Source organism: Mustela putorius, unplaced genomic scaffold, assembly GCF_011764305.1.
Source record: "Mustela putorius furo isolate JIRA1106 unplaced genomic scaffold, ASM1176430v1.1 tig00003898_pilon_pilon_pilon, whole genome shotgun sequence".
NCBI lineage: Eukaryota > Metazoa > Chordata > Mammalia > Carnivora > Mustelidae > Mustela > Mustela putorius.
In genome coordinates, this window is record NW_025422047.1 from 8,865,402 (window position 1) to 8,886,311 (window position 20,910).

The following is a 20,910-nucleotide window of genomic DNA, read 5'->3' on the forward strand; positions in this document are numbered from 1 at the left end:
CTGCCATATACCTTTCCTGTGACTTAGAGTCTCTCCTCTCTCATCTGTAAAATGGGGCTAATTGTGCTTACCTCCCAGCACTGTCTTCCGTACTTAAGGAGACTGACAAACGGAAAGCCACTGAACCCTTATCTGACACTTTAGGCAGGTCCTCCGCAAAATTGGGGGCTCATGCAACCCTCTGTATCCTCAGCCTGATCTGGAAAGCCCAGGAAGACTTCCCCCAGGCATCTTCCATGACCTGAGGCTACACATGGGTAACAGGGAGCCCTGGGATTCTTTTGGCCAATCCCTCTGGACCAGGCTCTACAGTAAGGGCTTTCCTGTGGAGTTCATGTTCTTTGGTAAGTTCTCCCTGCTCCTGGAGTAAATAATCCTTCTGTGTGTTTGTGTAACTATGAAAACCCTCGTATTCCTGATGTCACCCTCTCATCCCTATAGGTCCACAAGGCAGGTGGAGCAGGAGTTGCCGAAGCATGTCCAACACTTGCCTTCTTTTGACCACCTTCCTTCCCTGGACACGTCCAGGATCCTGGCCTGGCAGCCAAGAGCCTAGCTGCTCTGTGTGCCCTCGCTGTTTGCTGCTTCTTAGAAGGGGCCACAGGCTTTCAGATCCCAGAAGCAGTCCGGGTTCTGAGGCTTTGTGCAGCCCTTGGCTTTACCAGAACCTTCCTCCCTCTGCCTATGTCCGTCCCTGGTGTCCTTCCAGGCTCGATTCCCCTGGGACTCTGGGTGACTGACCATTGACAATTTCGGAACTGAGCCTTACTCAGTTACCCGAGTCACCAACCAGATCATATGTCCTTGAAAGCAGAGCCTGGGAGCCCTGAAATGGTGTTTCCTCCGTGTTGTATGCAGGCCTACAGACACAACTGTGAGGAAATACCTCTTTCCTTGGCCTCAATGAAAAATAAATAATAAAACAACAGTAATAACAACACTGGTTGATAGTTGCTGAGTATCCCTCTTGTCAGATCACTGATTTTTGGCAAGGGTGCCAAGACAACTCAGAGGGGAAAGAATAGTCTTTTCCACAAATGGTGTTGGGACAACTGGAGATTCACATGCAAAAGAACGAAGCTGTATCCCTATTTCATGCTGTATATACAAATTAACTCAAAATCTGTCATAGACCTAAATGTGAGAGCTAAAGCCATAAGAACTCTTAGAAGAAAGCAGGGGATCCTCATGACCTTGGATGAGGCAATAATTTCTGAAACATAATGCCAAAAGCACAGGTGACAAAAGAAAAAATACGCATGCCCTAGACATTACCAAAGTTCAAAATGCATTTGCGCCCAAGGACATCGTCAAGATTGTATAAAGACAACCTCCAGAATAGGAGAAAATATTTGCAGATCATCTCTCCAACAAGGGACTTGTATACAGAATATAAAAAGAACTTTTACAACTTAACAAGAGGCAAGTAACCCACTTTAAAAATGGACAAAGGATCTGAATAGACATTTCTCCCAAAAGATATAAACCTGGCCAATAAGCCCATGAAAAGATGCTCAGCCTGGTGAGACATCAGGGCAATGCAAGTCAAAATCTCATTTCCCTCCCTCAGTTCTAGTAAATCAGAGGGGTAGACAGAAGGAGGGTGCTTTACCAGGGTGTAGACTTCATGTGTAATTCACAGTCCTCGCCCTGGGAAGAGAAAGAGGAACAACTTTTCAGGGATGACGATTTAGAGCCAAGGGGTACCAAGTAAAGGAGGGGCGTCTCACCAGATGGTACCCCCTGATCTGACTCAGCACACACATGGGCACACACATATGCACACACACACATGCTACCCTCATTCCTTCTATGACCCTCAGCTCAGCCTCTACAGACTCTCTTTGGCCCCACAGCACAGCCCGCAGTCTCCCACCCCAGCAGACTCCTCTGCCCCGCCTGAGAGAACCCTCTCCCATGACACCGCCCCCCAAGCCCTTCCCACTCTCCTCCCACAGAAACTTCTGGCTGTGCTGCTCAGGGTCCCCTTACCACGGGTAGGGTCACCGTCTGGCCATCAGAGAGGCAGTCAAGGGGCTGGCGGACAGGGCTGTTCTTGCTGTGCGCACAGCAGCAGCAAAGCTGGAAGGATGGGCAGGCTTGGTGAGGGAGGGGTGAGGGGCTCCTCTGGCAGGTCTGGCTGCCCCAGTCCCTCCTACCCCCCACTCCCACCGTCGTTGTTGTGTACCCCATGGCTCCACTGGCTCGTGGGCACGTCCACATGCATACAGGGCTGGAAATACTTGGGGTAGTGGAAGCAGGCCGGGTTTGGGCAGCAGGGCTCCTGGCGGCATGGGACACGTTGGGTGTGCTCGAAGGACTCCTTCACTGTCACCAGGAGGTCCTTCACTGGAAGAGAGGACAAGAGGCCTGAGCCCCTAGAAGCCTCTCACTCCTCCACCCCAGCTTGCACCAAGAGAAAGCCAAGCTGGAAGAACCTGGGGGCAGGGATTCAGAAGCATCTAGGGCACAGATTAAAAGGCTTCCAAGTCTCATTCTGTAAGGCTGGGCAGGGCCCAAGAATCTGTATTTAGTGTGGCTGTGTATGATGAGGACAAAGAAGGTCCCCAGCAGGCCTTGAGATGCTGAGTTCCCTGGACTGGTCCTCCCAGATTCTGCTTCTCCAGGAGGTGCCCTGCATCGAAGACAGGCCCTCTCCATACCGCCAGTTTGGGGGTGCGGCTTCTTCCTCCTTCCCTCTCCCATGTCTGGGCAGCTACGCTGCTCTCCTCTCTTGGGACAGGGCTGGAAGCTTTGCATGACTGAGATGGAATGGAATGGTAAGCAGAAGCAGCTTGTAACTGTGGATCTCTTAGGTCCCTGCTGGCCATGAAATGCTAGGACCCTCTGTGAGGAAGGAGCACAGCTAGAAGGGGGCGTGGGGGTTGTCAGTGCTGACCTGCCCTGGGGAAGACCACTGCAGCAGACCAGGTGTGCAGGGCCAACCCGTGTGGGCAGAGAGGGCTGTGCTGTGCCACTGACCCTGGCCCTGGCCCAGGTGCTGAGGGTCCCATGGGTGCCTGGAAGAGCATGCTCCCTATAGAGTGGCAGGGAGGCCAGGGGTTCATGACCCCTGAGGGGGAGGTGACCCCGAGGAGCGATGGCCAAGCTCAATCAGGATGCAGCACAGGATAGCTGTGGGAAGAAACACTGACTTCCCAGAGGAAATCAAAAGACTCACTTTTCCTCCTCTTCTTCTGTCTCCTACACTCTGCATGAACCTCCAGGCGGGAGACTTGCCGAGACTGAAACAAAGGAAGTGGGGTCCGTCTGAGCGCTGGCTGCCCTCTCCCTCTGTCAGGCCAAATGGAGGAGATGAACCCGGGGATAAATACAGCGCTGGTCTGATTTGGGGCCTGCTCCCGGGAACCATGGTGTGCCAACCACATTTTCTGAACCCAATCAAGGCTTGTCATCTCATTAAGAGATGCAGTATTTGAAAATGAAGTTGTCCTGGGGCACCTGGGTGGCTCAGTGGGTTAAGCCTCTGTTTATGATCCCAGGGTCCTGGGATGGAGCCCCGCATCGGGCCCTCTGCTCAGTGGGGAGCCTGCTTCCTTCTCTCTCTCTCTCTGCCTGCCTCTCTGCCTACTTGTGATTGATCTTTCTCTCTTTCTCTCTGTCAAATAAATAACAAAAGAAAAAAAGAAAAAAATTTTTTAAAAATCTTGAGAAAAAAAAAAAAAGAAAATGAAGCTGTCTTCAAAAATCTAGGCTATATGCTTTCTATATACCAGGAGTCATGTTCTCAGCTACACGTCAGGGATGGAAGCTGCGGGATTGGTCCAAAATAAAAAGAGGGAACATTCCTCTTTTGGGGCTTTGGAATGAGAACTCCCAACAGAATAGTCTTCTAAAAGTCAGATTCTTTTACCACAGTCTTCCAAAGACTGATTTCAGGGGCGGGGGGGAGATCTCCTCGAATCCTGAGGCTTGAGATGCATTTATTTAGCTGAAATGTCTGAACCAGAGCTGAATTATGATAATCTTAAAACACCGAGTTTGTACTTGTAGAGGAATTGGAGCTGGGGTTGGGGGGCAGGGGGGATGGGACGGAGGCTGAATCTGGGAGGAGGCTGCTTCCAGGGAGATGCTTTTACTGGGGAGGTTCCCAAGGGGAGGGGTCATCCTTGTGGGATATGGGATGGATGTTCCAGCCCCTGCCTCCCCAGAAGCAGGGGCCCGGCCCCCACCCCACCGCCCAAGTCCCCGTTGGCCTGCTTCAGTTAGTCTGACTCCTGGAAGGCTCTGGGACAAGGGCTTGGGTGGGCTGTGTTCTCTCCCATGGTTCTGTTCTCCTGGGAGCAGCAGCCATGTGTGGTCTCTGGAGCTACAGGAACCTGGAAGGACAAATTACCACCAGCACGCCGTTGGTGATGAGGATCTCCGGTGGAGAGGAACTGGAAAACAAAATGAGAACTCCTGGTCAGTTATATCGTTCTTGCCTGATTTCTCAAGAGGCGTTAAAGAACCTAAATCGGGGCAATAATGAGATAGCAGAGTCTCCTTGATTCTTATAAAAATCACGGCTCAAGAAATCTTAGATCACAGAGTGCCTGAGTGGCTCAGTTGGTTAAGCATGTATCTGCCTTTGGCTCAGGTCATGATCTCGGGGTCATGGGACTGAGCCCTGCATGAAGGCTTCCTGCGAGGCGGGGAGTCTGCTTCTCCCTCTCCCTCTGCCCCACCCCACTGCTGGCTTGTCCTCTCTCTCTCAAGTGAATAAATACAGTATTAAAAAAAAAATAAAGCAACCTTATATCTGTGGATTGTCAAGGCGAAAAGTGGCATACATTTTAAATAGAATATGAAAAAAATAAATGTAAAGGTTGGAAGAAGAGTTCCTTTTTAAAAATTTTTATTCCTTTTTTAAAAGGTTTTATCTATTTGACAGACAGAGAGAGAGAGTACAAGCAGGGGGAGTGGCAGGGAGGGGGAGAAGAAGGTTCCCGCTGAGCAGAGCCTGATCTGGGGCTCAAACCTAGGACCCTGGGTTAATGACCTGAGCTGAAGTCACTTAACTGACTGAGCCACCCAGGAACCTCCTGACTTTTTCTTTTTTTTAAAGAGATAACTATCCTAGGGGTGCCTGGGTGGCTCAGCGGGTTAAGCCTCTGCCTTCAGCTCCGGTCATGGTCCTGGGATCGAGCCCCGTATCAGGTTCTCTGCTCAGTGGGGAGCCTGCTTCCCTCTCTCTCTCTCTCTCTCTCTCTGCCTACTTGTGATCTCTGTCTATAAAATGAATAAATAAAAACTTAAAAAAAAAAGAGAGAGAGAGAGAGAGAGAGAGATAACTATTCTTTATGCCCAGCCAGATACCCAACTGTGCTTTCTGCACAACTTTAAGGAGCTATGAGGATAAAGAGGTAGCCGGAAAAGGCTGACCCTGCCACCTGCAACTGGTGGAAAGATTTCTGGTGGCAGAAACAGCCCATTCCCCTTTCTGTGCTGTATTTAATTCATGCTTTTAACAAACAGTTCTGATCCAGCCGGAGAGGGGCCTGGTGCATACGAAATGCCTTCATATTATAAAGTCAAGAATGTAAGACTTCAAGGTTACAACTAGCCTATGGGAGTCTACAGTCTCCCTTTGCCAAAATCAGGCCCAAGATGATTGTGTCTCCAGATCAACTCTTCCTACCAATTTCGACGTGTTTCATTTTGCGAGCTACAAGGAATTTCCCCCCAAGTCTTGTTGAATCAAGGACTGGAGGAGAGAGTCCTGATGTTCTTCAATGGGACACAAAGTTGATTTTAATTTGTTAATCAGCGGTTGGTAGGAAGTGAGGCACCCCAAGGAGTTCTACATGCCCCTAGGTAGAGGACTCTCTCGGAATGGAGTTTGACAAGCTTTCTTGTTCTAGCTCCTGCCTCTCACCCTCCCCCTTTTCCTGAGGCTGATCCTGAGTCCAGGGGCTCAGCGCTATGGAGACCACAGAGAGGAGTCAGCTGCCCAGCTGACTCAAGCACCAAAACACACTAGTATCCTGGGCAGGCTTCTCCCCTCTCGCCCCTTCTCTCTTTGTCCTCTTCTCTTTCCTATCTTTCAGCTCTGGGGCCCAATCCTACTCCAGTGCCCAGCATAGTGAAATCTCCAGGACCTCGGGTCATTTTCCTAGTTGAAACTGACAGGAAATAATCCCACATGTTGGGCCTGAGCATCTCCTTGATGAGGCTCTAGAGCTGGCTGCAGAGGGGACAGGCTGTTTCAGACAAGGGTTTGGGGGAGGTTTTGTTTTGGGTTTTTTTTTTTTTTTTTTTGGATTTTATTTATTTGAGAGCAAGAGCGAGAGAGAAAGGATTGAAAGAGCACATGAACAGTGGGGGAGGGGCTGAAGGAGAGGGAGAAACAGACTACCTGCCGAGCTCATGGAGCTCCATCCCCGGACCCCAAGATCATGACCTGAGTCGAAGGCAGACACATAACCAACTGAGCCACCCAGGCAACCCTGGGGCAGTTTGTTTTAACAGTTCAGGGTCAAGGAGGAAATCCCCTGTTCCTGACCTCTTTCTCAGCGTGGCTTCTCCAAAGCCCCATCACTATGGGGCAGAAATTCTTCCCAAAGACCATTCTCAGGAATACAAGGGGCTGAAGCAGGCAATTTGGCCAGAGTTCTAGATCTCTGAAGCAAAACTGATGTTAGTGGAACAGGGTGATCAGGGCGGGGCCCAGGCACCTGCAGTATTTAGAAGCTCGCAAGTGACTCTGAGGCACAGTGTGGGGTGCCAGAGGTGAGAGTGGGAGAGGGAGGTTAGCCCAAGAGCAGCCCAAGTGCCTGCTCAGAGCCACTGGGGGGTTAGGACCATGGTGGGGTCCTGGAGGATGGGGTCTACTCACCTCTCCTCCAGCAGGAACTCGACTTCCAGCTCTTCCATGCCCTGGCAGGGGGATAAAGGGAAGGCAGCTGTGACTGGGGCTGCCCCTGTCTGTTCCCAGACATGCCCCTTTAGCTTCTACCCCCAGCTTGCCATTGCTCTCCTGCCTTCCCAAGGGGCTCAGCATCTGGGGCAAGGGAGAGCTGAGACTCAAGCACCAAAGGACAGAGTCCCCTTCCCTCATCTGTTCCTTCACACCTCTTGTTGTGTAACTTCAGGAAGTTGTGGCTTCATGGACCTTAATTTCCCTGCCAGAATGGAAGCCTGGCAAGAGCAGAGAGACTTGTCCTCTGCCGTGTCCCCAGGGCCCGGAACAGTGTCTGGACCATAGTAGGAAGTCAAGGATTTGTTGAATGATTGAATTGATTAACATCTTGGTCTTGTCCAGCTCTGACTCTCTCTGATTTGCAGATTTACCCTTCTTTACCCTCATCTGCCCTCCGTCCCCTGGGCTATCTCAGCAGAAGGACTCTTAGGGGAGAAAAGGGAACCAACACTTACTCCATCTCCATTTTGTACCATGAACAGTGCTAGGGGCCTTAATTAGGTTTTTCCTTTTCAGGGTCACAACAACCCTGCGAGGTATGCATCACCATTGCCATTGGACAGATGAGGAAAAAGAGCGCAGAAGAATTAAATCCATCCTGCCAGGCCACACAGCTAGTAAGCCTGACACTGGGACTGAGCCAGCAGTACTGTCGTTTTCTGACTTGGCGACATGGAGAGAAGCCCGAAGAGCAGCACCAGACATAAGCAGCTCTTCCTTATGAGACAGGACGCTGAGGGCCTGGACACCGGCACCCACCTCTGGGTTGAGTGGGAACTTCACGTGGGTTTTCTTTCGGAAGCAGAGTTTGGTGAGGTCGTAGAGGATTGTCAAGAGATGGTCATCTGGTGTCAGTGTGTCTTCATCACAGACGCTCAGCTCTAGCACGTTCTGGGGAGAAAGGAGGGTGCAAGTCTGGTTACTGTGTTTGCATGGACCCATTTTCTTAGCAAGGAGGTGGGTCTCAGGGATGTGGAACAGCACAGAGGTCTCGGCTCAAGCATGACAGACATTTGTAGAATGATGAACTCGGCGGGAGGGGGGAGATCGTGTCTAAACTCTCCTTTCTAACTTTCTGAAGACTTCCTGACCCTCAGCTCTGATTGTCCTAGAGAACTGTGTTATTTTGCAAGGTTGACAAGGACCTGTGAAGTGTGGGGGATATCATTTCACCTGGGGAATGATGGAAGGGCAGAAAAGCAGGACCCTTGCCAAGTCATAGACTGTGTTCAGCACTGGGACCCCAGAGCTGAAGACAGCCCATTACATGCTAGAAAAACCAATTCAGGGAAGTTAACACCTTAATGCTCCAGGGGGGTGATGTGGCAGATTACAGGGATTCTCATACTTGGTTGGCTTAGGGTGAGGTGTTTGAACTCTATCCCTCCATCCATCAGCCCCTACAGAGGTCTCATGGGTAGTCCCAAAGTTGAGCATTTACCCTGACATCTGGCTGAATGATAAGGTCAGCAGTTTTGGATGACTTGGATTAGCTTTGAGTTCTCTTGTTTCAAGGAACCTGGGAGATGCAGGTTAGGGCTGGGTTTGACTCTTTGGTTTTTATCAGGTGGACACAAGGTGGTCTGGGGGTTCCTTGCTGAATGAGACCTGTTGACCTTGTAATTACTAGAAAAACAGACATGTCCCAGAACCAATCCCATTGATTCATATGAGCAGCCCCACAGATCTTTAGACAAAGGAAGTCAAAATTCTGGTTTCAAGATGGCAGACTGAGCCCATGTCAAAATCCCCCTACCTCACCAAAATCACAAATATAAGAGATATTTTTATAGTAACAAATATAAAGCCCCTTTTTAAAAAAAAGTTTTAATTATTTATCTTTAGAGAGAGAGAGAGCTCAGGGGGCAGCAGAAGGAGAGGGAGAGAGAGTCCCAAGCAGACCCTGTGCTGAGCGTGGAGCCTGACATGGGATCCAGTCCTATGACCCAGAGATCATGACCCACGTTGTTATCAAGAGTCAGACACTTAACCAACTGTGCCACCAGACACCCCCAAAGCCCTTCTTAAAAGGAAAAAAAGGACTTATCATGAACCAGAAATAAAGCATCACCCTAAAATATGGAAGCAGTAAGCTGGAGATATCAAGACTCAAGTGCCCCAAGACTAGTGTTGATACCCCTATGATGAGGACCAAGTTTGTTTTAGGAGCACTCTGCTGAGGGAGAACCTGGATGGCTCAGTCAGTTAAGTGTCTGACTCTTAATCTTGGCCCAGCTTGATCTCATGGTCATGAGTTTCAGCCCCACATTAGGCCAAAAAAAAAAAAAAAACCAAAAAACCCCCAAAAAACATACTGCTCAGTAAGCTCAAAGGAGAATTCTCTAGTACGAGAACTGCCATATATCTGAGAAAGGCCAACACCATGAAACAGTAGCCCAACAAATGAAAGAATAGACATTCAAGGAATTAGAAATAATAAAGCCTTCTAAAAAGGAGTTAAGATAGGGAAAGCCCCCCAGCTAGAATTAGACTGGCCTCAGACCTAGTGAATAGAATGGCCTTTCCCTTCCCCGTATTCTCCTACTTGGACCATGTTTGGCAAGCACGCTCGGTTTTGCAGCAGGAACCACAAATTCTAGCAACAATTAGGTAGAAGGACAAGAGAGAAAGGAAAGAAGGTAGAAGGATAAGTAGACTCAGAGGGACAAACATGAGGCAGGCCTCATGAAGGAGTGGTGAGTGGGAAGATGGGTCACTGGGAGGAGAAGTCGGTGGGAAGAAAGACAAATAGACATAAGAGGGACACATAAGCAAACAGAAGGACAAGCAATCATGGAAGGGAATAGAAATGTAGGCAAGGCTGATGGACACAAGGCATCCTCTGAGTCTCACCTTCACTTGGCTCTGGATCTGGAAGCTGAAGGTTTCATTCCACTCTGGGTTTGGGCAGTTGGAGATGGTCCTAGTCCTCAACCTCTCACGAGAAGCAGTGGGCAGCCAGAGGCTCACAAAGCAGTCTGTCTGGCTCACTGTCCAAGGAAGACAAGGGTTGGAGGGAAGGGTGGGGAACCAACCCAGGTCCAGAGAGGAGAATATAGAGTCAGAAGGAAACTTCAGGCAAGTTCCAGCACAAGCCCTCGTCTCCCCTCCTCACTCATGGGTGGCTCTTCAGAGACCTTTGTCCTAGAACCCCCAAGAAGGTCACAGCCTATAGGCTAGAAAACTCACAGGGGGATTCAGGTCCCACTGATCACTCTCATGGACACAGATGACTTCTGGCTCTTTTTTTTTTTTTTTTTAAGATTTTATATATTTATTTGACAGAGTGAGATCACAAAGTAGGCAGAGAGGCAGGCAGAGAGCCCAATGCGGGGCTCAATCCCAGGACCCAGAGATCATGACCTGAGCTGAAGTCAGAGGCTTAACCCACTGAGCTATCCAGGTGTCCTGGCTTCTGGCTCTTTTCAGAAGCATCCCAGCTCTCTGAGCAATCACCTGCTAGGTTAGGACAAAGTCTGCCTATAAAATTTCTCCTCTGCCAATGGAAGATCTAGAGGATGAGATCCCATAGAGTCTAGTTTAACTCTTGCCTTAGCCCAAGGTACCAGGGAAACCAAAGAAGGGCTCTGCTCTTCCTCAGGGCTGCTGAGAACAGGGGGTCAGAGTCTGCTGTGAGTCTGCTCAGAGGCCAGAATGGGGAAGGGCTTGGGTGGAATAAGAGTTTAAGAGAATCTAGAAGCAGGGGCCACTATTTACATAAGATTAGTGTCTTGACTGCATCCAGCCAGGTTCTTCATACCTATACTAGTCTCCCAAAACAAGGCATGTGACTTAAGAAACCCTCACATCTGAGGCCATGTACTTTTTTTTTTTTTTCTCATTTGAATTGAATGACCCAAGGGTGATGTTGCTAGATGTGCTCTGGGGAAAGGGCAAAGGTTTTGTACTTAAAAGTCCCTCCCAAAGTAGATGAAGGCCTCTCAGGTCCTCTGGCTGGAGCAGCAGAAGGCATGGGGTGAAAAAAAATAACAGGTAGCCTGGCTCCCTCCATTCTACCTGGGAGGAGGGAGGAAGAGGGGATGTGATTGCCCTAGTCTCTCTCCTGGCAATGTGCTGGGGTAAGTCCCAGGGTACACACCAGATATGTAGAAAATGGCAAAAGTCAACACAGTCTCCGGTGTCAGAGAATCCTCTAGATGGTGGAGCTGGTGTGAACATATGAGTTTTGTTCTAGTAGGATTGACCAAAACTAGTTCATAGTTATTAGTAGTAATGTCCTATGAGAGTAAAACCCAAGATGTCCCCCTGGATTGGCTAGTTTTACTTTGTCACCCCACTGAGAACATTACAGAATTAAGAACCACATTTTGCATCATAAGCATCCCTAGCTTCTGATTTCATCTCCGATATCTGATTAATCTTTGAGGGCTTTACATTCAGTGAATTGGAAAACATGGCCCTCCTCCCACTCGATAAAGGTAGGATGACACTGCATTTTAGAGTTCATAATTGCTTAATCCAGACACAAAGAATGACCAAACCCAGAGGAACCTAAAGAAAATGATGACCTCATCATCTCCACCCATCCCCTCCATGCCCAACCTGCTCCTCCTCACCATCAATTCAGGTGGCCAGGCCAGACCTCAAGTGCCATCCTTGGCTCTTACGTGACGTCACTTTACTCTGTTGACCTCTCCAGCCCACCCACACCTCACTTGCGCCACCACTGCCTTGATGCAGGCCACCGTCGCCTCTGTGGCCGCTTCCCAACTGGGCGTCCTGGCTCCTGTCTTGCCCTATTCTCATATTTTCTCTCGGAATAAACCAGAAGGATCTTTTTAGAGCTGACTGTGTTATTCCCAGTTTAAAATCTTTCCGTGGCTCCCATCTGCCCTCAGGAGGGAGTCCCCATCACTCAACATGAATACCTCTCCCACTTCCCCAGCCTCAGCCCTCCTCCTTCTATCCTCCCTACCACCCAGCCCCTGCTCTGCCACCAAACACACACGTAGGTGCACGCACATACAGCGCTTGTACTCACCCCCTAGACTCCAGACAAACTCAGTCATTTGTGGGTCTCAGGAGTGCCATGCTGTCTTGCCATTCCTTCTGTCTAGAACACTGTTCTCTTCCATTTTCACCTCACCCTTCCCTTGGCTAGCTCCTTCAGGTTTCAGAAGGAACCACCGCTGGGAGGCTTCTCTGAGTCCCCACATCTTGGCCAGGTGCCCCTCCCTGCTCCTAGCCTAGAGTCTCTGCTCTTCTCTTGGCAGGGCACTAGCTACACTCCACCACAGTGCGTGTCAGAGCACCTGTCTCCACTGCACTCTGGATGCCGGGAGGGCCTGGAGACCATGTGTCAGCACTTACTAAACATTTGTTGGATAAATGAACTGAATGGAAAAGCTCAACTTCCTGCTTGAGGGCACTGCATCAAATTCTGGGCTGTCACCACAGATACAGCTAAGCAACTTGGATCTCTGACTTGTCTGCCTATAGGGAGACTCCTCAGGGATCTCCTGGGACCCCTCTGTTGGCTTTTTCTGGACACCTGCCAGAATGTCTCAGCCTGAGACATTCTTCTCAGGTCTGCCTCCTGTATAGAGGAAGGAGCCTGCAGGCAGTGACCCCGCCAACTCTATACCCATTTACTTAGCATGATTTCATCAACCCTGTAGAGGCCCCTTTGCCTCTAAAATCCCTTTCCTATTTTCAGTCCATGCCTAAAATTCTCCCATTAAGCCCATTGAATAAAATCTCATTATTTTTGGCCTAAGGCTTAAATCGCTAGGTAAGATACAAATACTCCTGGAAGAGACAGGTTCGCTCAGACACCCACACTTCCAGCATTGATTGGTTTTTCAGTTCTTTCTAAGAGAAATGGTGCCACTGCTCTCCACAAGGTTGGGAAGGAGAGAGCAGCCAAAGGAGGGGGAAATCCTGGGAGGAGAGAGGTGACTTGATACAGCAAGGCTGGTAGGGGCCTGGAGGATATTCTCACTGGAAGGAGAGTGACCAGCATGCTGGCAATGAAGAATGGTTAAGCAATGCTGACCCAGTTCTGAGGATTTCAGAGACTGCAGGGGATTTCCTAGGCATTGATGGTTCTAATCCTTGTTCCTCTTAAGTGATAGAGGGCTTGGTCATTTGAATGACATGCCTCCTTTCCCGGAATGTGGGTGGCAAAGAATGACTCAATGAGATCTACAGATGCTGAGAACACTATCTTCCTAATACCTCTGGAGACACCTGCCTTGCCTCCCTTAGGGTACTGGTTTGAGTTTTAACCTGAATTTCCCAAGAGGAATAAAAGCTCTTGGCCACTGGGAGGTTTCCAGGTCTACTCCATCCAGTCCTAGCCCGGGAATGGGTGGATTCCTGAGTCTCGTCCCTTTCAGGCTACTTGAAATCTCAGACACACACTAGAGGATTGAACCAGAGTGGAGCGCATTTTTGATCCAAGCTAGAAGAGAACAGTTTGGGGCAAGAGTAATCTAGGAACCAGAAGACATCAGGATAGTTGCCAACCACATCAGGCAAGGTGGCAACAGAGTCCAGCCTGCGTCCTCTGTGGGGTCTACACATAACATGCCCCAGGCTGACACCCCTAGACACCATGTATGCCTCCCGCCCTGTTCCTCAGGGGAAATGAGAACAACATAAACAACAAGGGGAACCTGGAAACCTCCCAAAGTCAGCCTGTGTGCCAGAGGGGCTTGTGGGGAAAGGGAAGAAGAGGGCGGTGGGTCAGACTTCAGCCCATCTGTTGGCTGCCTGTTGCCCCATCCTCTCACCTCTGGGATATGCAGGGGATGGGTGTGGCAGGAGAAGACAGAAGAAAGAAGCTTGGACCAAGGGAAGGTCTACACTCACAGGTGCAGGCATGTCACGAGAGTGTGCAGCCCGGATGACCCGCAGGGTTGGGACAGACACACCTCAGGAGTGGAGACAGGTGAGGGCAGCTGTGGGCGTGTGCAAGTTGCAGGTATCCTGGGGGCGCAGGGAGTGGGTGACCGTTGCCCAGGGGTGAGTGAAGTATCCGAATGACCCACCATGGCATGGGCAAGGAAGGCAGAAGAGGTGGACAGGCCCTGCCCAGGGAACACTTCTCCTCAGATCACTCACCGGTGGCCTGGGATGCCCCGAGAAACCCGAGAAGTCCCTGGCAAAGCCAGGCCCAAACTGGACACTGGCCAGCATGGGCTCTGGACACTTGTCCTCCAGGGGGCCCAGCTGGAGTCCTTCCCCACCCCTTGGCTTTCCCTCAGCCCCAGGGCCCTCCCTCCTCTGCCCTACACACTCATGCCTGCACCGTGGCAACAGCATCTCACCAAGTTCATCAGCCTCTCCCCACCTGTGCTCCAGCACAGTCTGCCACTCGCCTCAGGAAATCACACAATCCCTTCCTCAGGAACCCGTCAGGAACCCAGCTGCCCTGTCCCTTGGATCCCTGTTCCTCCTCTGCCTGGCCCCAGCCTCTGTTTCCTGCTTGTCCTGTCGTCCCCCCACCACGCCCCCCAAGGACCAGACCTGGGATCAAACATTACTTCCACCTCTAGGCAATTATCAGCTCTCACCCACCCAGTGGGCATCAGCACTACCCTCAGGTCGTTCAGAGGAGCAAGCTGCCCCCCACAGGTGCTCCCAGATGCCCAGCGGCTTCTCTCCCTCCCTCAAGATGGCCTCTTCTCCACATGAGGCTCCCAGGACCTGCGGATGCTCACACTATGCCCCTCTCAAGATCCCAGGCCCTCAGAGTGGCCTTCCTTAGCTACTCCTGGCTTTCGGTGTCCTCCTCCAGTTTACTTTTTTTTTTTTTAATTTCATTTATTATCTATTTATTTATTTATTTGAGAGAGAGAGAGAAAGCATGAGCAGGAGGTGGAACAGAGAGGGAGGCAAAGGGAGGGAAAGAATCTCCAGCAGACTCCCTGCTGAGCACATAGCTGGACCTTGACCCTGACACCCTGACCCTGAGACTCTGACCCTGATGAGGCTTGGCTCTCACAACCAGGGGAGCATGACCTGAGCCCAAAGCAGGAGTCAGAGGCTTAACCGTTTCACTGACTGAGCCACACAGGCGCCCCCAGTTCTAAATTCTATAGTGACAAGGTTAGAATGCCATCTCCTGTTACTGGTCTATAATCGCTTCGGGTATCAATGTCTCCCTTGTTAAAATGTACACTTGGGGGGCGCCTGGGTGGCTCAGTTGGTTAAGCCACTGCCTTTGGCTCAGGTCGTGATCCCAGAGTCCAGGGATTGAGTCCTGCGTTGGGCTCCCAGCTCTGCGGGGAGTCTGCTTCTCCCTCTGACCTTCTCCCTTCTCGTGTGCTCTCTTTTTCTCAAATAAATAAATAAATAAATAAAAATAAAATCTAAAAAAAAATGTACTCTTGATATCATAGCTCTCTGCCTTCTCTGCACCACCACCCCCTTCCCACCCCAGGACCTCTCTAGCCTAAATCTCAGGGCAAGTGCAGTACGAATATCATGAGCTCTGGGGAGCCCTGGTGGCCCTTGGGCCATTCCTGTGTGGTCACCAGTGATGGGGGACACGCCCTCAGCCATGGGGCCTTGACACAGAGCTTTCTCCTCCTTGAGGTCCAAGCTTCTCTCTGGATGGGGCAACTTGAGGGTGGCATAGGAAGGGGATCTGGGTTCTTCTGATTTCTCGAATTCCCAAAGATAAGCATCAGAAGAGCATCCTGACCACCCAGATGCCTTCATTTCTCACTGAAGCCAGAGACTTCCCAGGACCTCCATAACCTGGGAATGCAGTGGGGTTTGGGACAAGGGCAAAGTGACGTCTGCGAGAAAACACTGCACAACCAGCCCTGGTGAATCAAACTGTCTAGTCCATGGGGCTATGCTGCTGAGCTGGTGCTGTGCAGCTTCTGCCATGAACTCCAGAACCCAGTGTAGGAGCCATACGCCAAGAAGGGGCCCTAGGACTAGGCTGACAGATGGGCCTCTCCCTCTCCTTCACCTCTACTGGCCCACCAACTCATTCAGAAGCAAGGAGTACCCAGTGTAGGAGAAGCTGCTGCCCCTGGAAGTGGGTGCTAGGGGAGTGGGGAGGAGAGAGTAAGGTGAACAGGGCTCTCAGACCCAGGCAGACTGTAGGGGCTGATCGTGCCAAGGCTATAGGTGCGAGGAGGGACCTGGAAAAATGATATAAACCCCGAAGTCTGAAATACAACCTGAGTATAGCAGACACACCCACACACACCCACACCCACACTCCCACACCCCCACACCTTGCACATCTCCGATGTGTCTCCAGCCAGGTCCCACAAGCAGAGGAGGCAAAGACAGGGCAGGATACTCACCCCTATCAGCCTGTCGGACATTTCTCATCCGGATGACCTTCACGGTGAGCATGTGGCATGGAGACAGCCCGCCCTGTGGATGGAGAGGATAGCGTACTCAGTCTTCAGGTGACAACGCTGACAGAGAGAGCAGCTCAAGCTGGTCACAGGCTCCCACTGCTCAGACTCAAGAAGCCTCTCCTGCCAATGTGCATTTCTGGGCTCCGGAGGATATCACTGGCCCCCAAGGCCACTGAGGTGAGAGGCTTTCTCCTGCCCCCACTATGAGCCAGCACATCTTGCAAGGAGACCGCTTCAGGCCTGTTCTGTTCATGCCTTTCCTGGTTGAATCACAGGATTTGAAGACCCTTCCCTGAGAGTTTTACCCAGGCTTAGAGGAGTCTGTTTACCATTCACTCCTAGCCTGCGCCCATGGCAGATGCCCTGGGACCCCTCCCACTGACCAAATGACCATATTTACAGAGGCCTTTGAACTAGAACTTTTTACACTCCACACAGTTCACGCTATGCTGTCAAAATCTCATTACGCCTTTTTAAGAGGATGCAATTCTCTATTTAAAATATTATTGGGGTTTTGGGAAAAACATGAAAGTATGAAGAAAAAGAAAAGTCTCCAGCATCCCACCACTCAGACGATCACTATAATCACTTTCTTGTTTTTTGGGTTTTTTTGAAGGTTATAATTAGAGGCACCTGGGTGACTCAGTTGTTAAGCGTCTGCCTTTGGCTTGGGTCATGATCTCAGGGTCTTGGGATTGAGCCCCGCATCGGGCTCCCTGCTCAGCAGGGAGTCTGCTTTTCCCTCTCCCTCTATCCCTCCCCTCTGCTTGTGCATGCAATCTCTCTTTCTCTCTCTTGCTCTCTTTCTCTCAAATAAATAAATAAAATCTTTTAAAAAGTAAATAAATGTTATAATTATTTTTATTTTCAACTCAGACTGTACACAGATCATTTATGTGCTTTGGGTATCGTCAAAGGTAATAATACTATAAGACCTAGCTAGCACCTACTGAACACTTACTATTTGCCAGACACTTTTCTTACATATTTAAATCTTCATAAGACCTTTATGACAGAGGTTTTGCTATCTTTTTAAATTGAAATATCGTTGACATGACATTGTATTCATTTTAAGTGTACAATGTAATGATTTGATATACACAGATACTGCAGTAAGATTACCACAAGGAGTTAACACCCATCACCATACAGGGTGACAATGAGCTTTTTTTCTTGTCATGAGAACTGTCACCCTTTTGATGTCTGTCTTTCCAGCCTCTTCCAGAGCTCCATTCTAAGCAGCAACAACAGAACGATACACAGAGGTGGGGCTGCTCCATAGACCCTGAGATAGAATTAGAGCCTCTTCCTCCTCAATCCCCATCAGCTGCCTCAGATTCAGAGCAGAAGCTAAACTGATAGTTATAAATAGTCTTTATAGTTTATAGTTATAAATAGGTCTGAATCCCTTCGTGTGAGGCTGGCTCTGAAATAGCCAACCTCACGAAGGTGTGGGTGTGAGGCTGTCTTCAGAGTCCGTAACACGATCTCACAGGATTCTCTTTGGAGCTGTGTGACTCAGCCAAAGGCCACGCACACCGCTTCTCCCCCCTTCCCCACCACCCTCCCCCAGGGCTGGAAATAGGGCTGGGTCTTTGGCCAGGCCCATTCTAAGCAGGGTGGGCTCCTCATTTCTCACTCCCCCTTCCCGAGGATTGGGTGTCCTGGTCTGATCTGGTGAGGAAGCGAGAGTCAGGTTTCACCTGTGAGAGCATCTGTGGCAAAGCCTGTTCCCACTGGCCTACTTTCTCAGAGGGCAACAAGAGTTCAAATGGACCGCCGAAGGCCTCAGCCCGGGCCAGAGTCAGTCCTCAGGGACATTTCATAGCATTGAAGGGCTTCTCCTGCCTCCCGGAGGGGCTGGACTGCACCCCCCTGCCGCCCCATGTGTCTTCTTTGGAAGGGTGTGAGAACTCACGGCTTCCGCTAGGACCTCACTCCAGGTCCCCTCTGCCTTCCAGGAAAAGTCCAGGGAGGCTGCCCACCTCTTCCCACTCTACCTCAGCAGCGCCAACCGCCTCAGCGGCAACCTGTCAAGCGTCCGCCATGTGCTAAGCGTGGTGTGTGTAATCTCTACATTCCATCTTGCTCAGTCCTCACAACACCCCCACGGAGTAGTTCTTATTAGCCTCACTTTACAGATGGCGAATCTGAGTCTGAGTCCTTGGATGTTGGGCCCTCAGCTAGAATCGGAGGAGCCCTAGTTTGAATTCAATTTTTATTCTTCAGCCTGAGCGTGTAACCACAGCCATGGTATCCCCTTACTTGGAACCGAGCATTAACATTAAACACAAAGACTGGTGCCTCTTGCCCCCCACCCCCTCCTCCTTCATCTTTTCCTCTTAGAAACTATTTCCCTGACAGATTCTTCTTTTCACTGGGAATTCCCCCAAGACTCTAAAATAACCCCCAAACTCTAATAGTTCTTCTACTTGGAACGCTTTCACGAGCTATATTTCTGCCACTATATTCCACCATCTCGCTCTTTTTTAAAGAGCCAGCACACACAAGAGCCTAAGGGTTCTTGAAGGAGAAGGCTCCTCTGTGGTCTACCTGGAGTCTCAAATCACAACTTCTAGCTCAGGAATCTGCAGGAGAGACCCAGTTCCAAAGCACTTCTCAAAGGACTCTGACATCTTTCCAGCAAGGAGACAGAACCTGGCAGGGGTGTCGAGAGAGAGAGCCCAGAGCGGTCATGCTGGGAGGAAGGAGGTGGGAACATGGGACTCGAGTCTGGGGCCCAGATGAGTGAGACACCCAGGTCTTTAAAAAATGACCGTCTTGGATAAAAAATGAATGTACCTGTTTTACTCTTGCTATAACCAGCTCAACGGAAGGAGTGCTGGAGAGAAGCAAAACTTCATGGCCCCAGAGGTAACTGATACATGGTAGAAAGATCCAGTGGAACAAAGTACCAATGTCTGTGGCTGTGCAGATGGGAACCAGAAACCGGGGACATTACAGATCCCAAGTTTACGGGGTGGCTTACAGTGTGGTAAGGGTAAACACTTTAAGGACTTGAACAAACCTGACCCTAGGACGGGATACCTTGGCTGGTTATCAGGGTGAAAATAAAATTACTGAACAGCAGCCATGGCTGGGCACCATGCCAGCTGGGCTGCCGCCTGGAGCTGGGATGGACATTGATGGGGGCCTTGCAGGGTCCTGGGTAAGGATCAGGGAGCACCCAGGGGAGCTGGAGCTCAAGGCAGGAACTGTGGGGCAAACAGTAAAGAAATGTATTCAGCGCATTAATAACCAGTAAGTACAGCTGTGCAGGGACGGTGGGCCTGTGTGAGCGGTTTCGTGGAAGCCATGTGGGAGAAAGGGCTCTACTGTTCAGGCGGCTCTGGCTCCGCCCCCCCCCCCACCTTGATTCCTGGGGTGGAGCTTGCAGGACCCTACTTCCCCTTGAGACCTACTCAGAAGAGGGGGATCTTGCCTTCTCTTGTGGACAAGATGTGACTCTTTGACTCTCAGGACTGGCTATTAGGCAATTCAACAGATGCCCCTCCACCCCACCCCACCCCACCCACCCCCAGCTTCATAGATAGGACCTTGGTGTGGGTCATGGAGCACAACTCTCTGTCCTCCTCCAGTGCGCCCGGCCCTGAGCCCGTCCCAGGGGGCACCGCATTTGTTCTCATGTAGCACCCCAGCCACGCTCCAAGGAAGGTGCTCTTATCCCTACTTTGTGGAGAAGCCTGGGTCTACAGATACTGCTTCTCACGCCCGTACCCAGCGCCGAAGCCGCAGGGCCAGGACTTGGGGCGCAGATCTTCCTGACCGCAGGGTAGCCTGCGTTCCATCCGCCTGGGGGCTGGCTCTCACAGAGAATTAACCAAACCCGCTAAAAACTTGCTCCTGGTCATGCCCTGGACTGCTTAATAGCAGAGGCAGGAGTAAGCCCTCAGCGGCCAATTCAGGGCTCTCCCTGCACCCCAGGTTTGGCTGTCACCACAAATCTGTCAGAAGAATTATCACCAACGGGCTCCCACATTGGGAGTGGGGAGAGGGGAAGGGGGTCTGACACGTGGGGTTTCAGAAGTGGTGGGTGTGATACCCATCCGCCGGGGCCAGGCGAACCCTAACCAAACCAGCCCACAAGGTCTGGGGTGCAGGAGAGGGCAGACGGCTCCGAGGGCGCCTGTGGGAACTCCCTCACCAAGGCTTCTGGGGCAGGCCTGGCCGGTGAGGCCACCTCCTCCTCCCCCCAGGGAGCTGGGTGTATCCATCCCACCGGTTCCTTGCAACACCTGTGTCGGAGCTCCCAGCAGCCCGGCAGTGGCTTCCAGGATGTGTGGGCTCTCCCTAAAAGGACACCATTGGGATGAGGACTTCATAGGACCTCAGGACATGACCCAGCTAGTGTGAGCACCATCCCAGACCAGGAGGAGCTACCATGGCTGTTCTCCTTTTTTATCACACAGGGGAGGTGAGGGGTCAGGGCAAGAAGTCCAGCTCTGAGTCATGGAGCCTTGGGGACCTGAGAGGGACAGGCACACTTCTCAGCTGCTCTACACCCCCCTTCAAGGTGCTCTGTCCCTTCTGTGGAAGCTCTCCCCTCACCCAGCCCAGGTTCGGAGGCTCCACCAGACTAGGGAGACAGGCACAAGTGCTGACCAGAGGCTCTCCAGC

General features: G+C 50.9%; 1 protein-coding gene across 2 annotated transcripts in view; it reads right to left on the reverse strand.

The window, feature by feature from the left end:
• PLA2G4E (phospholipase A2 group IVE) overlaps positions 1–20,910 on the reverse strand; it is a 62,156-nt gene that overhangs the window by 13,763 nt on the left and 27,483 nt on the right. For both annotated transcript variants that reach the window (XM_004751175.3, XM_045067817.1), the window contains exons 2-10: positions 16,213–16,285; positions 9,776–9,912; positions 7,682–7,813; positions 6,839–6,879; positions 4,358–4,400; positions 3,182–3,245; positions 2,189–2,349; positions 1,993–2,082; positions 1,613–1,650 (exon numbers count right to left, since the gene is read on the reverse strand). In XM_004751175.3, the coding sequence (XP_004751232.1) occupies positions 1,613–1,650; positions 1,993–2,082; positions 2,189–2,349; positions 3,182–3,245; positions 4,358–4,400; positions 6,839–6,879; positions 7,682–7,813; positions 9,776–9,912; positions 16,213–16,285 (779 nt within the window). The remainder of the gene's footprint in view (positions 1–1,612; positions 1,651–1,992; positions 2,083–2,188; positions 2,350–3,181; positions 3,246–4,357; positions 4,401–6,838; positions 6,880–7,681; positions 7,814–9,775; positions 9,913–16,212; positions 16,286–20,910) is intronic.